The following is a 22,203-nucleotide window of genomic DNA, read 5'->3' on the forward strand; positions in this document are numbered from 1 at the left end:
TTTTATTGCTGTACCGTTGTAGTGATGTGACTTGAGCTGGTACATGTAGTGGGTAGAGCAAAGGGAACACAAAAAAGTATCAACGCTAATTATGTTACTGTACACTTAAAAAAAAAGGTGATATGTAATGAAGTAAATCATTGTTAGCAGGCTAAAAGAAGTTGTCTGCTCCTCGACTATGTGTTTGAAGTGATTGCAACTCCAACTTTTATACTGGTTTACAGGGAAAATATTACCGCTTTGCACACGAGGAATGCTGACCTGAGTAAAATGGTCATTGTATCTTTTTCAGTCGTTGAGAAAAAGTTTTCGGCGGGCAGCATATCGGCATCTTTGTTATTTCGTCGTAATAAGCATACAGACTGCCAAATTTCAACTTGGAGCGAAATTTTTGTTGAATTCGTATGGTGAAATAGGGTTCAGATGGCGAGGATGAAATATCGCCGTATTCCACTTCGAAAACGGAAAAATCGTGTAATAGGGATTTCATAATCCCAGGGTGTACTGAACATTTATCATAGCTTAGGTTAGCCTGTCTTGACAAGCTGTTGTTTTTGCGTAGTTGTCCCCCCGTCGAGCGGCGAGCAACAACGGCTTGTCACAAGACGTACTGCACCTGATGCATCAGCTGCACTTATAGGGAGTTGTTCTCTTCCGTCCACGCGGCTTGGCCGCGAGGTTATGTCGGTCGCTCCATTGGTAATCATAACGGATTTTACGCAAAGATTTATGTAGAAAAAAACAAGATTACAACGTTTAACCAAAGACCAGTTTTTGTGATAAACTTTAGTAAAACTTAAGAATAAAATAAACTTAAAATAAAATCCATAAGAACAAATAAAACTGACTGATACAAAAATAGAAATAAAACTGACTGAGTGCACAAATAACGACATGTTTCGTCGCTGTTGTTGCCTAAGTTCTCAAATTCTAATAATGTTTACTGCAGAGAGGGGTCGCCAGTTAAACGTTCTTATCTTAATTTTTCTACATGAATTTTTGCGTGAAATCCGTTATGATTACCGATGGAGCGACCGGAATAACATCGCAGCCAAGCCGCGTAGACTGAAGAGAACAACTCCTTATAAGTGCAGCTGATGCATCAGGTGCAGTACGTCTTGTGACAAGCTGTTGTTGCTCGCCGCTCGAAGGGGAGACAACTACGCAAAAACAACAGCTTGTCAAGACAGGCTAAGCTTAGGTAAGAAGAAGCCTAAAAATGTGGATCAACAGACAAATATTGAGTGTTTACATTCTACCAAAATTTTTTAAACAATAAAATGAATTTTAATCATGGTCAATGATCGTACATTCTGTGGGGAAGGCATCCTATTGCTTATTTCAATAAGAATGAAAACTAGCTTTGAACATTTGCTTTTTCTGAACTATTTTAAGGGTCAATAGATAACCTTTGAATACCAAAGTTTGCGCTTGTGTGTGTTTATTTTCTTCTTTATATATCGTTATGTAGCTCCAGATGTCGTCGGTGCTGCGTGATCCGGACAACGCCGATCCACTTTCACCCATCGGTAAGTCTAGCATTTTGGCTAATTTTCGCCAGCTTTTACGTTTCAGTCAAGTTCCCTAAATGTCTCGGTAGTAATAGCTTTTTACGATAGGTTACGGCGTGTGAATAATTTTTGTAATGAAAATCTGTGATGTGTTTATGTGAACAGTGAGAAAAATGCGAATATTGAGGCATGAAATAATGAGGGATCACCTGCTCTGTTCTAAAAGTCATGTTCTAAAATTTTATTAAAAATTAAGAGATTTTTTATGAATGTCTACTGCTCTCTCTTTTCCTACATCTCTGGCGTACATATGCACAGGAGTACAAGACGCGCAATCGTTATGGCGCTTTCTTACCCATAAACTTAGAATTATCTTCTCTATGTCATTTTCAATAGTAATTACCCTTTCAACTAAAGGTTTTCCCTTAGGCCTATCCAATAAATCATTGAAACATATTTTATTGGGCTTGCCAAACATGTCTATTACCGTACAGGATGAAAATATTCGTTGGTTATTAAAATTCGCGATTTCGCGAACAGACAACTCCGCGAATTATAAAATTCCGTGAATAATTAGTTCTATTTTTAATCACAAGGGAGAATAACTACTGCATCAAATTAAAAACTACCCGCTAGGTTGGTTTTTAATATAAATACTAAACGTAGTTGAGTTTCAAAACATTCTTAAAATCATTGCCTGGGCTTTGAGCTAACACCATTGCCAATGCATCACATTTCTTTACAAAATTATTCAAGGTTGTCACAAGATATGCAGAATGACGTCATCGCAAAAATAGCCACTAGTCAGAAGTACTAAACGTAGCCGAGTTCCAAAACTTCTTTAAAATCATCGCTGGGCTTCGAGTTTTATTGCCATTGCATCAAAATTTACAAAATTATTCAAGGTTTTCACAAGTTATTCGGCATGGCTTCGTCATCGCAAAAAATCTCTCCCAGTCTTTTTACATTGAAATCAACTCCATCAATCTCTATTACCGAAGTTGAGGAAGATTATGATCTGGACATTATGGTATGTATTTGTTTTGCAGTGCAGATACGTTTTTTCTATAATCAACTGCATTAGTTAATTCGTTTGTTTAAAAACCGATCGCTTTCATTAAATACTTCAGGTATTGTTTTTGTACTTTCTTAACACTTATTAATATTTTTTTCTTTTTTGTGTTTGCTGCAGATTGAGAATGAAACAACCTACTCCGATTACGAAAACTAGAGACAAGTAGTGATATTCACCGTGGCAGAAATATTGGCAGAGAAGCAACCAGTCAACCTAGAAGCAAAGCAACCAGGCAGAAAAGCAACCAGTCAACCTAGACCCCTTCATCGACAACAACTCCTTGATATCGCTGCAGCAAACATGATTAAATTATATATTTTATTTCATGTATAGATATATTATAATTTATTACAAACTTGAGTGTACAAATACAATGTTTCAAAAACAAATACAATTTTACAAACGATGAATGGAGTAAATATAGACAGTTTAGTCTATATGGCGGTTGTCTAGAGCAATAAAATTAAACTGATACTCTTGATAAGTGAATACTAGTGTGTAATTGTGCTCTCTGATTAGTTATTGTGGTAATAGCAGCTCTATATCGCTGTCTTGGGTAGATGTTAAAGGCGATTCTCTCGCTACTACATAGCTGGATAGGAAGTTATCATCAGAACTCTCCTCGTGGCTTACTATTGCAAAGTTCTGCCGGTTGGCCAAAGATTTGTGCTCGTAAAGGCGTTTTTGTTCCTTTTTTTAAACAGATATATTCTCTTCGTAAGTAGTTGCAGTCACTTCTACCTCAATTTCCAGACCTCCCTGAATAATTGGTGATCTTTTAAGAATGACATATACCACCCTTGCAGTCATTGTGCTCGCGTGTATGATGAAAAATCTCTCTCTCACACTAAAACAAATAATGAAGCGGTAAGGATGGAAAAAATAAATATTGCGTTATACCGAAGAACCAAAGTAAAATTCAACTAATTAAGTAAATGGTTTTGAGAAAAAACTCAATACTTACCACAAATTGTTGGTTCATCAAAGGCCTCCAAATCTATGAATATTCGTGAAAACCTCTGAGCGCAACAAAGAATTTATAGCTTAGCACGATCCACCTGTAGTTGTAAGCTAAATAGAAAACAAAACGCGCAATGCGCGTAGCCGCGCATGCGTAAGGTTAACTCTATTGCTAGACGTAATAGAGTTAACTTTTCCTAGAGAGTGGCAGTTTTCAGCCGCGAATAAATTCATCCGCGAATATGCATTAAAAGACAATTTTCGCGAAATATAACTCCGTGAATAAATTCATCCTGTACGGTATATGGCAAGTGATGGGTTATCATAGCCTACAAACATGTCTATTATATGGCAAGTAATGGGTTATCATAGCCTACAAACGTGTCTATTATATGGCAAGTAATGGATTATCATAGCCTGCAAACATGTCTATTATATGGCAAGTGATGGGTTATCATAGCCTACAAACATGTCTATTATATGGCAAGTAATGGGTTATCATAGCCTACAAACATGTCTATTATATGGCAAGTGATGGGTTATCATAGCCTACAAACATGTCTATTATATGGCAAGTAATGGGTTATCATAGCCTACAAACATGTCTATTATATGGCAAGTAATGGGTTATCATAGCCTACAAACATGTCTATTATATGGCAAGTAATGGGTTATCATAGCCTACAAACATGTCTATTATATGGCAAGTAATGGGTTATCATAGCCTACAAACATGTCTATTATATGGCAAGTAATGGGTTATCATAGCCTACAAACATGTCTATTATATGGCAAGTAATGGGTTATCATAGCCTACAAACATGTCTATTATATGGCAAGTAATGGATTATCATAGCCTGCAAACATGTCTATTATATGGCAAGTGATGGGTTATCATAGCCTACAAACATGTCTATTATATGGCAAGTAATGGGTTATCATAGCCTACAAACATGTCTATTATATGGCAAGTGATGGGTTATCATAGCCTACAAACATGTCTATTATATGGCAAGTAATGGGTTATCATAGCCTGCAAACATGTCTATTATATGGCAAGTAATGGGTTATCATAGCCTGCAAACATGTCTATTATATGGCAAGTGATGGGTTATCATAGCCTACAAACATGTCTATTATATGGCAAGTGATGGGTTATCATAGCCTACAAACATGTCTATTATATGGCAAGTGATGGGTTATCATAGCCTACAAACATGTCTATTATATGGCAAGTGATGGGTTATCATAGCCTGCAAACATGTCTATTATATGGCAAGTGATGGGTTATCATAGCCTACAAACATGTCTATTATATGGCAAGTGATGGGTTATCATAGCCTACAAACATGTCTATTATATGGCAAGTGATGGGTTATCATAGCCTACAAACATGTCTATTATATGGCAAGTGATGGGTTATCATAGCCTACAAACATGTCTATTATATGGCAAGTGATGGGTTATCATAGCCTACAAACATGTCTATTATATGGCAAGTGATGGGTTATCATAGCCTGCAAACATGTCTATTATATGGCAAGTGATGGGTTATCATAGCCTACAAACATGTCTATTATATGGCAAGTGATGGGTTATCATAGCCTACAAACATGTCTATTATATGGCAAGTGATGGGTTATCATAGCCTGCAAACATGTCTATTATATGGCAAGTGATGGGTTATCATAGCCTACAAACATGTCTATTATATGGCAAGTGATGGGTTATCATAGCCTACAAACATGTCTATTATATGGCAAGTGATGGGTTATCATAGCCTACAAACATGTCTATTATATGGCAAGTGATGGGTTATCATAGCCTGCAAACATGTCTATTATATGGCAAGTGATGGGTTATCATAGCCTACAAACATGTCTATTATATGGCAAGTGATGGGTTATCATAGCCTACAAACATGTCTATTATATGGCAAGTGATGGGTTATCATAGCCTGCACACATGTCTATTATATGACAAGTGATGGGTTATCATAGCCTACAAACATGTCTATTATATGGCAAGTAATGGGTTATCATAGCCTACAAACATGTCTATTATATGGCAAGTGATGGGTTATCATAGCCTGCAAACATGTCTATTATATGGCAAGTGATGGGTTATCATAGCCTACAAACATGTCTATTATATGGCAAGTGATGGGTTATCATAGCCTACAAACATGTCTATTATATGGCAAGTGATGGGTTATCATAGCCTGCACACATGTCTATTATATGACAAGTGATGGGTTATCATAGCCTACAAACATGTCTATTATATGGCAAGTAATGGGTTATCATAGCCTACAAACATGTCTATTATATGGCAAGTAATGGGTTATCATAGCCTACAAACATGTCTATTATATGGCAAGTGATGGGTTATCATAGCCTACAAACATGTCTATTATATGGCAAGTAATGGGTTATCATAGCCTACAAACATGTCTATTATATGACAAGTAATGGGTTATCATAGCCTACAAACATGTCTATTATATGGCAAGTGATGGGTTATCATAGCCTACAAACATGTCTATTATATGGCAAGTGATGGGTTATCATAGCCTACAAACATGTCTATTATATGGCAAGTAATGGGTTATCATAGCCTACAAACATGTCTATTATATGACAAGTAATGGGTTATCATAGCCTACAAACATGTCTATTATATGGCAAGTAATGGGTTATCATAGCCTACAAACATGTCTATTATATGGCAAGTAATGGGTTATCATAGCCTACAAACATGTCTATTATATGGCAAGTGATGGGTTATCATAGCCTACAAACATGTCTATTATATGGCAAGTGATGGGTTATCATAGCCTACAAACATGTCTATTATATGGCAAGTAATGGGTTATCATAGCCTACAAACATGTCTATTATATGGCAAGTAATGGGTTATCATAGCCTACAAACATGTCTATTATATGGCAAGTGATGGGTTATCATAGCCTACAAACATGTCTATTATATGGCAAGTGATGGGTTATCATAGCCTACAAACATGTCTATTATATGGCAAGTGATGGGTTATCATAGCCTACAAACATGTCTATTATATGGCAAGTGATGGGTTATCATAGCCTACAAACATGTCTATTATATGGCAAGTGATGGGTTATCATAGCCTACAAACATGTCTATTATATGGCAAGTGATGGGTTATCATAGCCTACAAACATGTCTATTATATGGCAAGTGATGGGTTATCATAGCCTACAAACATGTCTATTATATGGCAAGTGATGGGTTATCATAGCCTGCAAACATGTCTATTATATGGCAAGTAATGGGTTATCATAGCCTGCAAACATGTCTATTATATGGCAAGTGATGGGTTATCATAGCCTACAAACATGTCTATTATATGGCAAGTGATGGGTTATCATAGCCTACAAACATGTCTATTATATGGCAAGTGATGGGTTATCATAGCCTACAAACATGTCTATTATATGGCAAGTGATGGGTTATCATAGCCTACAAACATGTCTATTATATGGCAAGTAATGGGTTATCATAGCCTACAAACATGTCTATTATATGGCAAGTGATGGGTTATCATAGCCTGCAAACATGTCTATTATATGGCAAGTAATGGGTTATCATAGCCTGCAAACATGTCTATTATATGGCAAGTAATGGGTTATCATAGCCTGCAAACATGTCTATTATATGGCAAGTAATGGGTTATCATAGCCTGCAAACATGTCTATTATATGGCAAGTAATGGGTTATCATAGCCTGCAAACATGTCTATTATATGGCAAGTGATGGGTTATCATAGCCTACAAACATGTCTATTATATGGCAAGTGATGGGTTATCATAGCCTACAAACATGTCTATTATATGGCAAGTGATGGGTTATCATAGCCTACAAACATGTCTATTATATGGCAAGTAATGGGTTATCATAGCCTACAAACATGTCTATTATATGGCAAGTGATGGGTTATCATAGCCTACAAACATGTCTATTATATGGCAAGTGATGGGTTATCATAGCCTACAAACATGTCTATTATATGGCAAGTAATGGGTTATCATAGCCTACAAACATGTCTATTATATGGCAAGTGATGGGTTATCATAGCCTACAAACATGTCTATTATATGGCAAGTAATGGGTTATCATAGCCTACAAACATGTCTATTATATGGCAAGTGATGGGTTATCATAGCCTGCAAACATGTCTATTATATGGCAAGTGATGGGTTATCATAGCCTACAAACATGTCTATTATATGGCAAGTGATGGGTTATCATAGCCTACAAACATGTCTATTATATGACAAGTGATGGGTTATCATAGCCTACAAACATGTCTATTATATGGCAAGTGATGGGTTATCATAGCCTACAAACATGTCTATTATATGACAAGTGATGGGTTATCATAGCCTACAAACATGTCTATTATATGGCAAGTGATGGGTTATCATAGCCTACAAGCACTGACTATTTTACAAAGCTCTCTGGCCAAGATTTATAATTATGTCTCTACATCAGAAGCATCTGCTTACCTGCAGCCAACCAGGCTTGTCTGTTTTGGTCATTGCGTAACATTATTCCCTTTCATCAGCACAAAAACTACTACAATTCTCTACAATTACGAGGTTTGTGTAATTGAACTCTGAATGCCCTACTCCTACACGTAGGCAATCTACAAGCTCACATATTGAAGTTATCGATCTGAAGTATTGACAGACTCGAGTTGCTGGTAATGAAAGTTGTCCTACCCTGTTTGTGGTATGTCATAACTCCAAATTGTTCATTGAACAAAAGCAAAAAAAATTTTTGTTCATTGACCTTTGGTAGCAAATGAAATCGACTGTGACAGCCTTTCGTATCTAGCAGTAGCTTTCGTAAGTCAAGTCACAATTTTTACCAAAAGACATTTCGTCACTAAAAATTTTCACATGTATTCTTTTGTAAGTAGAGGTTCCACTGTACTAGTACCCGGTAGTCTAGTCTGCCGTAAGAGATCATCAGCTATGCTGGTAAAGTGAAGATAATAATTAGCTGTACAATTATCCCGAAATACCTAAAGGCGGTCGATTGGGGCAGGTATTAGAGTGGCGGCTCATCATGTTGAATGCCACGAGTTGGAGTCTCGTTGATTATGATATTTTATCCTAACCCCCAACCCTGGCTGCGGCAAACACTGCTTTTATTACAATTATGATATTCCTTTCTTTTACTTGATTTCTGACATGCAATTTTTTTTCAGCATAGACTTTGCTGTGAGGAACAAAGTGAAAAATGATTTTTAATTGATATTGAAGGTGTTCGCTCCCCTTAACATATTTAATGTAAAATTACTATAATCATCGACCCTAAACCAAGTGAAAATGATAAGAAAAAGGAAAAGTTGTCGATACAAACCATTAGTACTATCACTTACTGTATTACTGTATTATTAAATTAATATGTTATGTTTAGCTTTTCCTTTTTAAAAAGCCTCAAAGAGTGAGTTTGGGAAAATCATGAAAATGATTAGACTTTTCGCTTCGTATAACATGAAATCTCCATAATGTAAATGTTCTAGGATTGGATTAGTTACTCTGTAGTAGCATCTACTTTACTTGATGGGTGTGATCTAGGCGTGCGGGCTGCTACTAGACCTACGAAGTAGCGTTGTCGTTACAAAAAGTATTCTCATTTTTATTTGGAAACTTTACCAATCTATATCTAATTATATATATAATGTTTATTTGTACAATATATAATCTTTATTTGTATCTCAAACAAGAATGGAAGAACGGAAATGCACTTTTTGTTCCTGCCTACTGTACTATTCTGATATTATTTTGATGTTTGATATTCCTGTACACACTTGGGTCAATGTAGGTGCACAAGCAACAAAAATAGAACCACAGAGATCTACAGCTGTAGAAAGTGTGGTGTCTAGTTCAACTTGCTCATCTGGTAACCAAGCTGCCAACTCCTTGGGTGGTCTTAGTTTACTCCTATCGAGCTATGGTGAGCCAAGCAGTGAGGAAGAGGGAGAAATACGTGAGCCACCCCAACCAGCCAAACCTTCAGGTGTGATATTTAGGCTGAATAATTGAATAACTAGATGAAAGTTCATCTGATTTAGTTAAACAAAGTTTACCCATAACTTCGCTTAAAGGTTGACTTGCAACAAAATTCACATTACAGTTATTTGGTATCAAAAGATTCACTATGTCTTACTCTGCTGTGTTGTAGGTGCAAAATATGTGGAAATGTGATTACAAGCTTTTAAAAGCTCAAAAATGAACAGTTAATCGCAGCCACACGAGACCATCGTAGTTTGGAATCTTTTTCCAAAATAGCTCAAATGGGACGTAGTTGTACAAGATGGCTTCTGTTTACATTTTCACGCAACCTCATTCGTCGAAATATTTTTACAAATATACTTCACGCATTCAATAAAACTATGTCTATTGTTCTTAAGCGTCTATTTTATCGTCATGGTAATGCTGTCACTGTCAGCACTGATATCCTATAACCTACCATGAAAATTCGTTTAAATTTTCAACCTTAGCTCGAAGGAGTACATATCATTGTCTGATAAACATGACGAGCCTGTGGTCACCTTTGATAATCGAAAAATGTTGCAGAAATTATTCGTGAAGTAAGGGTCACATGATCAGATTACGACTAGACGATTAGACCAAGCTGAAACGAAACTGTAAAGTAGCGAGCATCTATATTTGATACAGGGTCTTCGGTAAAACCTGAAGTGTTTGTCATAAACTAGTGCTACGAGAAGTTTTATATTGAGCTTTTTATTGGCCTTTCAATTCACGTGAGAACATCACGTGACAAAACAATAACCAAATGTAATGACTACGTCAGAGAAATAAACTGATTCCAATCTACAGCGTTTTCGTGATGGCTGCGATTAACTGTTCGTTTTTTAGATTTTAAGAGCTTGTAATCACATTTTCACATATTTTGCACCTACAACACAACAGGGTAAGACATGGTGAATCTTTTGATATCAAATAAATGTAATGTGAATTTTGTTGTGAGTCAACCTTTAAGCATTCATAGGTCCATTTAAATAAATACACACTTCATCCCTTGTGGAATGACTTGGCAAATGTCCATTATTCCATGCTAGTACACATATGAAATAGCATCTGAAATAGCAGGTTTGATTTTCAGGTGGTAATGTATATCTAGGTGTATTAAAGATTCTTTAAAAAATTGTGTAATAAAAAATAATCTTTATCATAATAAGAGTAAGAGCATTGTCTGTCTGAAACCAAAGTTTGAGGTTAGGATAGAATATTGCTGTGTACAGGGCTTGAACTCAAGACATTCAGCTTAGTAGACCAAAACTCTGACACTCGCGCTAATCGACTGCCTCCCAGAGTTTCAAAATAGTTGTGCAAATAATTATTTTTTGTGCTTTCCGACAGAAAAATCAATCAAAATCATATAGATGAAATTTGAAAAAAGATCATTGGTGGATAATTTCCCCTGGCACACTAGACTACCAGGGTACTAGTATCAATAATCATAAAAATGATGCATTAAGCAAACATTACTTTAACAATTTGTATTTAGGTAAAACCATTGAAAACTCTAAAAGACAGACAGAGTGCGCACAGCACTTCAGTTGATTTAAAGCAATATTCCGCTTTACATTTACTTGGTTGCATTCGTTATGACCACTCCTCTCCAGCATCTCTAAAATTTTAGCACCAGAGATGATCTATTTGCTTGCATTATTTTTTGGTATTTCAATTGCTAGTAAATTCACATTTTCTTCCCAAATAGACAGTTTTACAGGTTTTCCGAATTGTTTTAGTTGTCCAATCAGAAATAAGAAAAGTTCCAAATAGTGATAAGCAAGAAAAGCAGGTGTCAGATGCTGCTAACGACAGTTTGATAAGGAATCGAAAACAACAATGGAAAGATAAAAAGAGCTCAATCAGGAGTCAGCGAGAACATCAGCGTAAAAATGTGTCAAGGTCGAAGTCTACGCTACTAGAGAAGGTTCGTTACATCATTTGTAGCAACTTGTTGCATGTCTTGGAGCCTTTATATAGGTATACTCGTTATTTACTAAACACTCATAGTTTAGGGTAAACATAAATATCATATATATTTCAAACCAGAAATTATATGGAGTTTATTTATAGGTTAGGTTGAAAGGAGGCTCGTTACATACACCTGTTACCAATTCTTTTTAGTAGGATATGATTTGTGTGAGCAACATTTTAACTATCAACTGCAGTAGTTGCTTGTTGCTTTTCTCTGTCTACCCATTTAGACCGGTCAAGTTAATGGCAGGCAGAGAGATTCAGCATACAAAAGGTTTTTGGTTCATAGTCAAAGCTCTATTCGCTTTCGTCCCGACATAAAATGTTTCCCACTCACATCGGAACATTCTCATGAAAAATGTTGTTATATGTTAGCTTCTAGAACCCGAAATGCAGGTCATTCCACATAACATTGAAACAAATATTATATGCAAATGTGTAAAAAAAAACTTAATTTTAAATGTCAAAATTAAAGTCATAATATGTAAGAGGTTTTTATTGTTACTTTACTGCAGCACTTTACTGTAGCAGACCGCACATCTAGGCCGCATTCAGCTAGTAAAAGTATTGACTCGGTATCCATTTAACGTCACTTATCTAATATTAGTAATATATATATATTATTTATATATAAATATATATAAACCTCAAAAACTGTTCGCAGAAAAAGTAATTTTTTATAACTTCATCTTAAATATAGTTTAACCTAACTAAAGTTAAATATTTTTCATTTTTTGTTATATTTTATTCTTAGTTTTTGTTCGCTTTTTACATTCATTTACAAACCAACATTGCGAGAACTTCAGACATGAGAAGTTACCTTGTGAATCGAGACAAATTTTACCGTCGCATATAAAATAATTTATATGTAGTGGTGATCATAAGTCAAGTTTTGCACAGTCAAGGAATGATGAAGTATATTTAGCATCGTTGGTTTATCTATTTTATGTCGATGAGTACAATTGCTAAATCGACTTCAAATAACATGCTGAAGTTCCACTCATTCTTAGCATAAAATTGGTTATCTTATCAGCTTTGTACATGGTTTTAGGGTTATTCACACTCTTGATACGCAGTTAAATTACTTTCCATAATTATTTAGCTGCTGGCCAATGAGATTCGACACGAGCGCAACGTTCTTCTTCAATGTGTGAAATATGTAGTGGATGAAGACTTCTTTGATATTGGGCGCCAAATCAGGCCTGTTTCAATGGAGACATATCCAGATGATGACGAGTGGTAGAGGTAGAGGTCTCCCGAAACCGAAGAGAATCATGATTTACCATCCTTTTGTGGTTTTGCTCATCCGTCATTTGGTGCAAATTCATTTCTGCAGATAGTTTTGTATTTTTTTTCTAGTAAATACATTTAAATGACCTTTTCACATATTCGGCTTACACATACTTTTTCTTATTTACGATTATTTGACTTTTTTGGAACTTGTATAACACTGACCGCTTTGTGAAACCTGCATTAATTATTCTTACAACAGGTGATAGTAAGGTGTCGTAATTGTGAATTTGGATTACAGAACCCGTAAGTAACTCTTTTCAGCTGTTCTCAGATGATTGGCTAATCATACATGTATGATTAGCCAATAGTCATAGAACCTCATGGCTAGCATTATCGTTTTATCCTGTGTATGAAGGTAGATATTCGGCCACATGTCGGTAGGTTTGTCATGACCTGATTTTCTCCAATTTCGCAAGTTTTCTTGGTTAGGTGCAAAGGTGGTTCCCCAATGTACGTCTCAGTTTCACTGTTAAGAGTTGTCTCCTTTTGCTTCAGAGAATATGTGGTTGGATGCCCCTGATGATGCTTTTGTATCCCAAACCACATTCCTATTGGTCATAAAGTTGGTGCCTTAACCACATAACCATAGCTGCTGTGTGAAAAATTAAGCCTCATAATTATCAAACAGTTGACCTCAGTTAGGGAAGGTGTATATCCAGAATTTATTGCCATTTATACAATTTATTGCCATTTATATTTGCCAATTTATACACATTTTAGCCGCCGTAGCCTATGCAGCAATTGGGTAAAATTGAGGTGGAACATTCCGATAGCTGGCATTGATTCAACTTGTTCGGAAAAATTGTTCAAGAAAGGAATCGGCTTCAGTATATTGCTTAAAATGCTTTTATCACGATGCTTACCATGTGTGTTACTGTTGTATATTTATTACCAAGTCTATGAGAGTTATGGCACTGCTTCCTGCGTTTCTTCAATTATTGGTAACGTAGATACAAAACTGATTGTATGGTTAATCTAACAAAGCGAGTATAAAATCTGTTGAGAGTGAACTGTTAAAAATGGTTAGACTACAGCAATGAGTACAGTACTGTACAGCAATGAGCATTATCTTGAAAATGGAGTCTGTAGGTATCTTCAGTGAATGATGACATGAGAAATCATATCACACATGACTTATGCATGAGATAAAATTTTATGTCACTAGATTTGATTGACTGCCACAGTTGTGAGAAGTACTGGCCTTTTCTAGCAGGCGCATATCTTTAGGAAAACAAAGATATGTAACTTATATGATTGAGAACATGTGATCCTGCCTCAAACTAGTTGTGACGATGACTCAATGTTTCTCTTGTACTCCAACATAGCTTGTGAAGTTAACAATACTCATTAAAGATTGACTTGCAACAAAATTCACATTACAGTTATTTGGTATCAAAAGATTCACCATGTCTTACTCTGCTGTGTTGTAGGTGCAAAATATGTGAAAACGTGATTACAAGCTCTTCAAAGCTAAAAAAGAACAGTTGATCGCCGCCATCAAGAAGCTGCTGTAGATTAGAATCTCTTTCCAAAATGGCTTAAATGGGACGTAACTGAACCAGATGGCTTCTGTTTACACATTCATGCAACCTCCTTCGTCGAAATATTTTCACAAATATACTTTACGCATTTAATAAAACCATGTCTATTGTCCTTACGCGTCTGTTTCATCATCATTGTAATGCTCTCACTTTCAGCAGTTATTTCTCATAACCTACCGTGAATATTCGTTTAATTTTTTAACCTTAGCTCAAAGGTGTACATATCATTTTCTGATAAACATGACGAGCCTGTTGGTCACCTGAGATAATCGAAAAATGCTGCAGAAATTATTCGTACCGTTTGGCAGGAAGTATGGGTCACATAATCAGATTACGATTAGACCAAACTGAAACAAAACTGTAAAGTCGCGAGCATCTATATTTGATACGGGGTCTTCGGTAAAACCCGAAGTGTTTGTCATAAACTAGTGCTACGAGAAGTTTTATATTGAGCCTTTTATTGGCCATTGGCCTTTCAATTCACGTGAGAACATCACATTTCAAAACAATAACTAAATGGATTGACTACATCAGAGAAATATACTGATCCCAATCTACGGCGGTTTCGTCATGGCGGCGATTAACTGTTCATGTTTGAGCTTTTAAGAGCTTGTAATCACATTTCCACATATTTGGCACCTACAACACAGCAGAGTAAGACATGGTGAATCTTTTGATACCAAATAGCTGTAATGTGAATTTTGTTGCAAGTCAACCTTTAACGTGAAAGAGGTACTACAAAGCATATGCACAATGGTTTGTTACAAACGTGTACCTGCGTGTTCATGTCAATTGTAAACCAACTTACCACTGATGACTCATAAATGAAACTCTAACACAAAGTGAAAGCATCAAATTGTGTAAAAACTTTACTGTGTTCTAGAGGGCAGCGGTGTGATAGTGCCAACTACTTCGTAAGCTTTACTGCATACATATTACAAAATTTGACTTTACCTTATGCTATATTACTTACAATAAAAACCATAAAGCAACTGTTAGACAAGGGAAGAATGGTGATAAATAACACCATAAGCCGTCTCAGTCGCTATCGAGCTCTTCAGACTCATTCGAGTATCGTTCTAACAGACCTCGGAGGTCGTTCACCGTCTCTGTCCAATCATCCTCCTCCAAACCTGCCTCGATGTGTTTATGCAAGTGTCTTTGAGTTAACTTACTTGACCTCTCAAGTAGATGAGACAGCATTCCTTTGCTATTATCGCTAGTAGATAGAGAGGTCAATGTAGCTACACTTTGAATTTCCACAGCTGCAGATAAATAATACAATAAAATTATGTGCTAAACTTCACATTCATCAAATAGAAAGCTAGCATCTGCATATCTACGAATTGGGAGGTTTCCTGTAGCCACAAAATTGCTTTGCATTTATTTGATAATACTGCTCAAAGAAAGGCACAAGTCCACAAGCCAATGATTAGAGAACATGCCAAATGGAAATTACAGGCTGTGATCACACATTTTATTTAACACATCTATTCTACATCTATAGCTGAGTCTTAATAATTTTTAGAGTGTGAACGAGGTTTTGAAGTACAGTGGAACCTCGGTTTTTCAACGCTTCGGTTCTCGACCAACTCGGTTTTCGACCAAATATTTGGAGATTTGTTCATCTCGGATCTCGAACATAAATTCAGTTCTCGACCAAACTGGAGCATGCGCATTGAAATTGGAACAGCTCCAAAAACAGCATGGAAACATTCATTAACAAGCGGAGAAGCAATTTACGCTTCATAAATTCTTTACAAAAAGGGAGGTACCATCTGAGATGACGTCTCCTCTACTGAAGAGTTTTGCTAGGGTAACTCGACTGGAGGGGTTCTTCTCCTACCGAAATTGTTTTGGAGGAGGATTCTCCTTCAAGATATGAAGTAAACGTGCCATTGCTGTTTATATTTTCTTTTCCCTACATTTTTTAAGTAACTGATCTGTTGCATTTTTTGCTGTTCCAATATCAATTTCTGCAATTTTAGTTATTGTATCTTAACCTTTAATGTTTTTGATGATTTTAGTGCAAAACATACGAAATGTTTACTTTTGTTTTCTTTTTCCATCATCATAAATACAAAACCTTTTATTAAAATTAAACACGATTTATATCTACCCGTTTTTATTAATATTATGCAGTATACAGTACAGTTTATGGTGTAAAATGTTGTAAAAAGACTTTATCGAAGTTGTTTTCTCGCTTTGGAACGGATTAAAATTTACATACATTTATTCTAATGGAAAAAATCGTTTCGGGTCTCGAACAACTCGGTTTTCGAACAACCTTCTAGAATGAATTATGTTCGAGAACTGAGGTTTCACTGTACTCCTTAAATTTAATCAATGTAAAAAACATTGGGATTGTAACCTGGGAATGCAATCGAAATAACTAATAGACTAAATTGCTACCTGGTGACTTGGGTCTAGGTTCCCCACAATTGCAGCCCGTCTTTCCAAGACTTGACTCAAATATATGAGGAAAGGGAGCCTTGATACTGCATGGCTGGTCCACCAATGTAAGCATGCTGTGTGGAATAAAAAGAAAAACCTTTCACGTCACCATTTGAGTATCTGAGTTACAAGTCAATTGAAAGTCACATTCAACAACAGTGCATACATGTCAAGAAATACTGGCAATGTAGCACACGCAGCTAGGAAATTAGATAAGACAACAGAATTTGATGCGGCATAATTCATGGAATACCATGTATTTCATCTTGGAACTCCTAGGTAAACTAAATACTCGAGTGACTGCAGAAAAGACATGATCTTGCATGCTTGTAAATATGCCTTTTTATTTGTATAATAGATTGAACCCAATTGTTGTCCCAGACCTGGGATCAAAGCGCATCCACTTGTCAATGCTGTGTGAGAAGGGGGAGCTACATAGATCTCGAACTCCTCGTAATGCCAGTGACTGCGCTGTAGAAGTAGCTGATTGGCTGGCGTTATAGAGTGGAGTGAGGGAGGTCATAGGGTTACAGCAAGTCGCAAATGCCTCCATAGGTGACCTGACATTATCAAGTGGTACTGGCATAGCGATAGATAGATTGGAGACCTACCAACAACGAGCGCAGTAAAAGAGAAGACACAAACATTAATACACTTTCTTATTTAACCTTGCGGCAGCACCATGTGACACTCGCAAGCATCAAGACATCAATACTAATTTTTCTCCATAATCTAGTTGGCTTTACAAGCTTCACTTTTTACAAATCAAGCATTTAGAAGTAATCTGTTAGATTTGGTAAATAATCCTTTATTGTTTTTTCTTTATCACGTCAAGATAAAAAAATTAAAAAATATAAAAATATTTTGCCTATAAACAATTATATTTTTAGAATTCAAAAAACCTTTTTATATAGGTCAAAGGTTGCAAAGCTCTGTTGTTTCAAGTGCTGGACATGCACCACAAGGTAGGCAGTTTTGCTTCTGCCAGTTTTTCCGCCCCTGTGGTTGTCACTGTGCCAGCTGTATCTTTTACTGAAATGGTAGTTAGTCGAAACACAAGAGCAATTGTGGTTGGATGTTTTTCCTAACGCCACCAAACAGAAATAGTTCACTTTTGCAAAGCTCTGGAATCATTTCTGACTAAATAAGAATGAGTCAAGAGACACTGTAGCTGCAGTGATTTGACCAAGTGTCGACTTGCCGTTATCATTCTGTGCATACAAAAGTGTGGCGTTCCATAAAAGACAATATGAAAAGTTCATTTCGAAAACTAGTAATTTCCATATTTTGCGACATTGAATATTTTTCTTCGAATAAATGGTCTAGGCACAAGTTTTAGCATGAAGCAATTATTTTAGCTCAAAACTAGTTATTCCCAACACAAAAAGCAACAGAAATAGATTTGGTTTCAAGACTAGTTATTTTTAAGGTGACTTTCAATGCAAAGTTAATTATTTCTAGCAAATCATCCTACTGGTGAAAAATGAATAGGTCGTGATTTTTATGGGTAAGAAATTCTTTTGCTAAAAATTTTTTTGCAGTTGATTGCAGTTAAAACAGTATCTCAAAAAGTTTGCAATTGCAAGAGTACAAATTGCAATACAATTTAATTACAAAAAATAGAAACGTACAGCTGAGAGTCAGAAATGTAAAGATAAAAAACTGCTTCCTTGCCTAGCTCCATCTTCCACTCCCGAACACACATTTGTGGATGTTATTTCACATATGGTAAGCGGAATTAGAGTTAAAAATGAAATATTAAAAGCAGTACAGCGTTTAAGCAGAGGCCACTAAGCGTATTAATAAGTATTCAAATGAATATTGCTGCCAGTCATGATGTTGTTATGAAGGTTGAGATGACGGCAAAAATTGCAATTAAATTAATAATTAACTGGTAGTTTAAAATCATATTAATAATCAAATAAATTAATTTTGGATTTGTGAGCTTGCATTAATAAATTAACAAATCAACTGTAACATAATCCAAATTAGGCATAATTTAATAAATTGGTCTAACAAATGAATACATTGATAATTAAAATATTTCATTAAGTCTTGCATAAAATCGAACTATGCATTAAATTATCAAATTAATTTCCCAAACAATTGCATTAAGAATTGAAATAATCAATTAATTTCTATAGAAACTAAATTATACACTTCATTATCAAATTAACTTGGAAGATTTTGCATTGAGAATCAAGACGGAAATATATTTTTTTCGAAAAAAACTGAATTAAATTGGAAATGTTTGGAAACTAGCATATCTGTTGCTGGTGCTTCTGCTGACATTAGATTAGATATTAGAAGCAGTTTTAGATATCCAGGTGTGTGTTTTCTCACTTTTCTGGAAACTTTGGAAGAATGAAAATTTGATAGCAAGCGCGCACATGATAATTCTTCTACACAATCCACTGAAACATAATTTTTAATATTCAGTAACTCGCCACAACATTTCTTCAATTTTTCAACATTCAAAAATTTGGAAATGCCCGTTTTGGAAATAAACTCTTCATATATCTCATAGAAACTTCTCTATTTAAGGAAAAAAGATGAACAATAGCCTGTACTCTATAGTAGTTCTATCAATCCATTTGTATACAAGCCTAGTTCATTAGGCTCTGGCTTAGCCTGTCCTGCGCAGCGGAGATCATTACATATTTACCATTCTGTGTGAGACGGATAGCGTATCAGTCAGGTGAGCTAGAGGTAGGGAACCACATAGTAATCTGTTACTGAGGGTAGCACAGTCCAGGGCAGCAGCGAAGATTGCACTCGTATGGTAAGGAAGGTTGTGCTGCAATATTAGGAATACTCATATTCGTATAAAATATACATATATTATCATTATTACATTATTAAATATAAATATCGTATTTTACATATTTATATAAATATCTAGAATATCCACCTCACTGCAATCAACTATTTTTTCAGATCCCTCCCAGCTTTTAGTATCTCATTTCTCGCTCTCTTTCCCTTTATCCTTTACTCTCTGCTATTCAAATCTTGTCTTCCTTCTCTTAAATCTTCCGTTCGCTCCCTCATTCTCTAAACCATGTTACCTTCTTCTAAAGCTCTCCCATCTGATTTAGCTATTTATTTTTTCTCATCTGCAATAACTGTCACTTCACATTTATTAACCTCTTTTCACTAAAACTTCATCTCACCTTATACATTACTCCAGGGAGGCGTTTGTGAGAGTGATGGGCTGACACCCAGGGATTATCCACCATGCTAAGAGGAACCACAGTAAATCCGGTCTGTGCAAACTTGACTAAACTCTGCACTGTATTGATCAGGTCGTGTAAACTCTGAGAGCTCTCCTAAATAAAATGACAGCCAATCAAAACGAGGCTACCAAGCTATAGCCGAGGAACCTAACCAAGCGGTTAGACACAATCATAACTTCATTCCGATGTTTGCTTCATACGACAAACTATCATGTAGCAAGACCTTGAATAATGTTTATTTTATTCTAGAGCTCAAAAATACCATTAAACATTTCAAGCATGGTATTTAAATAAATACAAAACCATATAATATGTAAAAGTGGAACTACAATTTTACGTAAAAACTAAATTAATGGAGTAATAATCAGCAAACAAAATTTTCTTATCACTGAAGAGGTACGGGAATGGAAGTGTAAGTTCGGCAATGAGTAAGTTCAGGCGCAGAGTAAGTGATAGAAATACATGGCATAATTCACTCTAACCGTTCTTCAAGCCGTCATCTAAACCTAAACCGTTGTTCTTAACCGTCCGATGTACTGAACCTTTTCCATGAAAACCTCTCTTTATTGAAAAATGAAATATGATTTTTTCATATTCAAGACATACATGTATGTGTTATTGATGCACAAAATGTAATGTGAAATAACATCACTGTGTTTAGAAACAAAAACAACACAAAGCATGAATTCACAACAAATTACATATCTTTTCATAAAGACATGACCTCGCAAATCAGTGGGCGTTTTGCTGGTGCCCTTGAGAGACCATTTAGGTGTTTTGACCTCCGCCAAACTTCACAGACTGATTTACTGAACCCCTAGGGTTAAGAGCCACTAACAAAGTATATTTGTCTTGCAACACTGTATGATATTGACGGTAGTCTAAAAAAGGTTTGGAAGATGTTGTGATTTCTTGTTAGCGACTTACTGTAAATATTCTGAAGGTTATTAGTAAATGACATGCAAATATCTACTCAATCTAAAACGGTCGTTTTTAATAAAACTGAAATACTCATGACTTAACAGAGTACATAGCTGACATGTAACCCATACAGCTGATCAAGCGACAAATACTAACATCACTTATTGATGTGTTGCGCTGACCAATAAGAACTGATCTTGCCAGGGTGATAGCTATGATTTCTTTTCTTAGAATTTTTCTTAGTAGTTATTCGGCAGAGGAGTAATTAACTATTATCAATAATAAATAATTTGTGATAGCAATCGCAATTAGAGAGCTATTGACACTGACATATTTTAGCTCCAAACAAAAACACTACATGTTAACCATGAAAATCACAAACTACATGGGAAGAATTAGGATTAATAAAACTATTACAAAAACAACAACAAATTTCCGTTTCCAAAAAATGAATAAGTTAAAGAATTACAGTGAAACTCGGATAACTCGAACTTCAAGGGGCCGAGCAAAAGTGTTCGAATTATCAGAGCGTTCAAGTTATCAGAGCACTGTCACAAGTCCATATATTTACTTATTTATTAGTAGATACATGTACATATACAAACTATAATATAAATCAAAAGCACAAATGGCTTGTTTCAAATTAAATGCTTCTAATGTAAAGTTTAAAACGTTTTCATGAAAAAGTATAGAGATTTTTCTATCACTTGAGATTGGTTTGTTGTTTGAGGTGATGTTATTGCCAGGACGTTTTTCAGATTGACATTGGCAAAACTTGATCGTTGTTGAAATGCTCAAAAGAAAAGACATTTTTTTCTTTTGGGGTTTTACCCACGATCAATTTTGCCGTTTTTTCTTGAAGTTTATGCAGATTACCTTACTTTACCTGGGATTCGTTAAGAGCAACACTCCGAGGCAGTTCAATTAGAAGTTTTACGAGGTTTTACGGTACATTCTATATCACTCACGCTTTTTTAATAGATACTTATTGAATGTACACACATATTCTGTGTTTAGGTCAAACGATGAATAGTTTTTTTGTAGCTCAGACAACGTATACGTTTAATTACAAGAATTTTTAAGACGATTTAAACATTCAACATTCCGACGTTGATTCAACACGGAATCAACGTCGGAAAACTATTCATCACGGGCT

The 22,203-nt window shown here is 35.6% G+C and overlaps 2 protein-coding genes across 2 annotated transcripts in view; one reads left to right on the plus strand and one right to left on the minus strand.

Moving 5' to 3' along the window:
* LOC137408519 (FMR1-interacting protein NUFIP1-like) overlaps nucleotides 1-13,561 on the plus strand; it is a 30,042-nt gene extending 16,481 nt beyond the window's left edge. The window contains exons 6-9 of the mRNA XM_068095075.1: nucleotides 1,472-1,529; nucleotides 9,417-9,611; nucleotides 11,371-11,558; nucleotides 12,708-13,561. Of these exons, the coding sequence (XP_067951176.1) occupies nucleotides 1,472-1,529; nucleotides 9,417-9,611; nucleotides 11,371-11,558; nucleotides 12,708-12,848 (582 nt within the window). The 3' untranslated portion in view covers nucleotides 12,849-13,561. The remainder of the gene's footprint in view (nucleotides 1-1,471; nucleotides 1,530-9,416; nucleotides 9,612-11,370; nucleotides 11,559-12,707) is intronic.
* A 471-nt stretch (nucleotides 13,562-14,032) lies between these two features.
* Nucleotides 14,033-22,203, minus strand: part of LOC137408329 (protein misato homolog 1-like) — a 41,277-nt gene continuing 33,106 nt past the window's right edge. Inside the window, exons 9-13 of the mRNA XM_068094819.1 lie at nucleotides 20,064-20,219; nucleotides 19,559-19,690; nucleotides 17,277-17,500; nucleotides 16,852-16,967; nucleotides 14,033-15,704 (exon numbers count right to left, since the gene is read on the minus strand). Of these exons, the coding sequence (XP_067950920.1) occupies nucleotides 15,478-15,704; nucleotides 16,852-16,967; nucleotides 17,277-17,500; nucleotides 19,559-19,690; nucleotides 20,064-20,219 (855 nt within the window). The 3' untranslated portion in view covers nucleotides 14,033-15,477. The remainder of the gene's footprint in view (nucleotides 15,705-16,851; nucleotides 16,968-17,276; nucleotides 17,501-19,558; nucleotides 19,691-20,063; nucleotides 20,220-22,203) is intronic.

This window comes from Watersipora subatra, chromosome 11 (assembly GCF_963576615.1).
Source record: "Watersipora subatra chromosome 11, tzWatSuba1.1, whole genome shotgun sequence".
NCBI lineage: Eukaryota > Metazoa > Bryozoa > Gymnolaemata > Cheilostomatida > Watersiporidae > Watersipora > Watersipora subatra.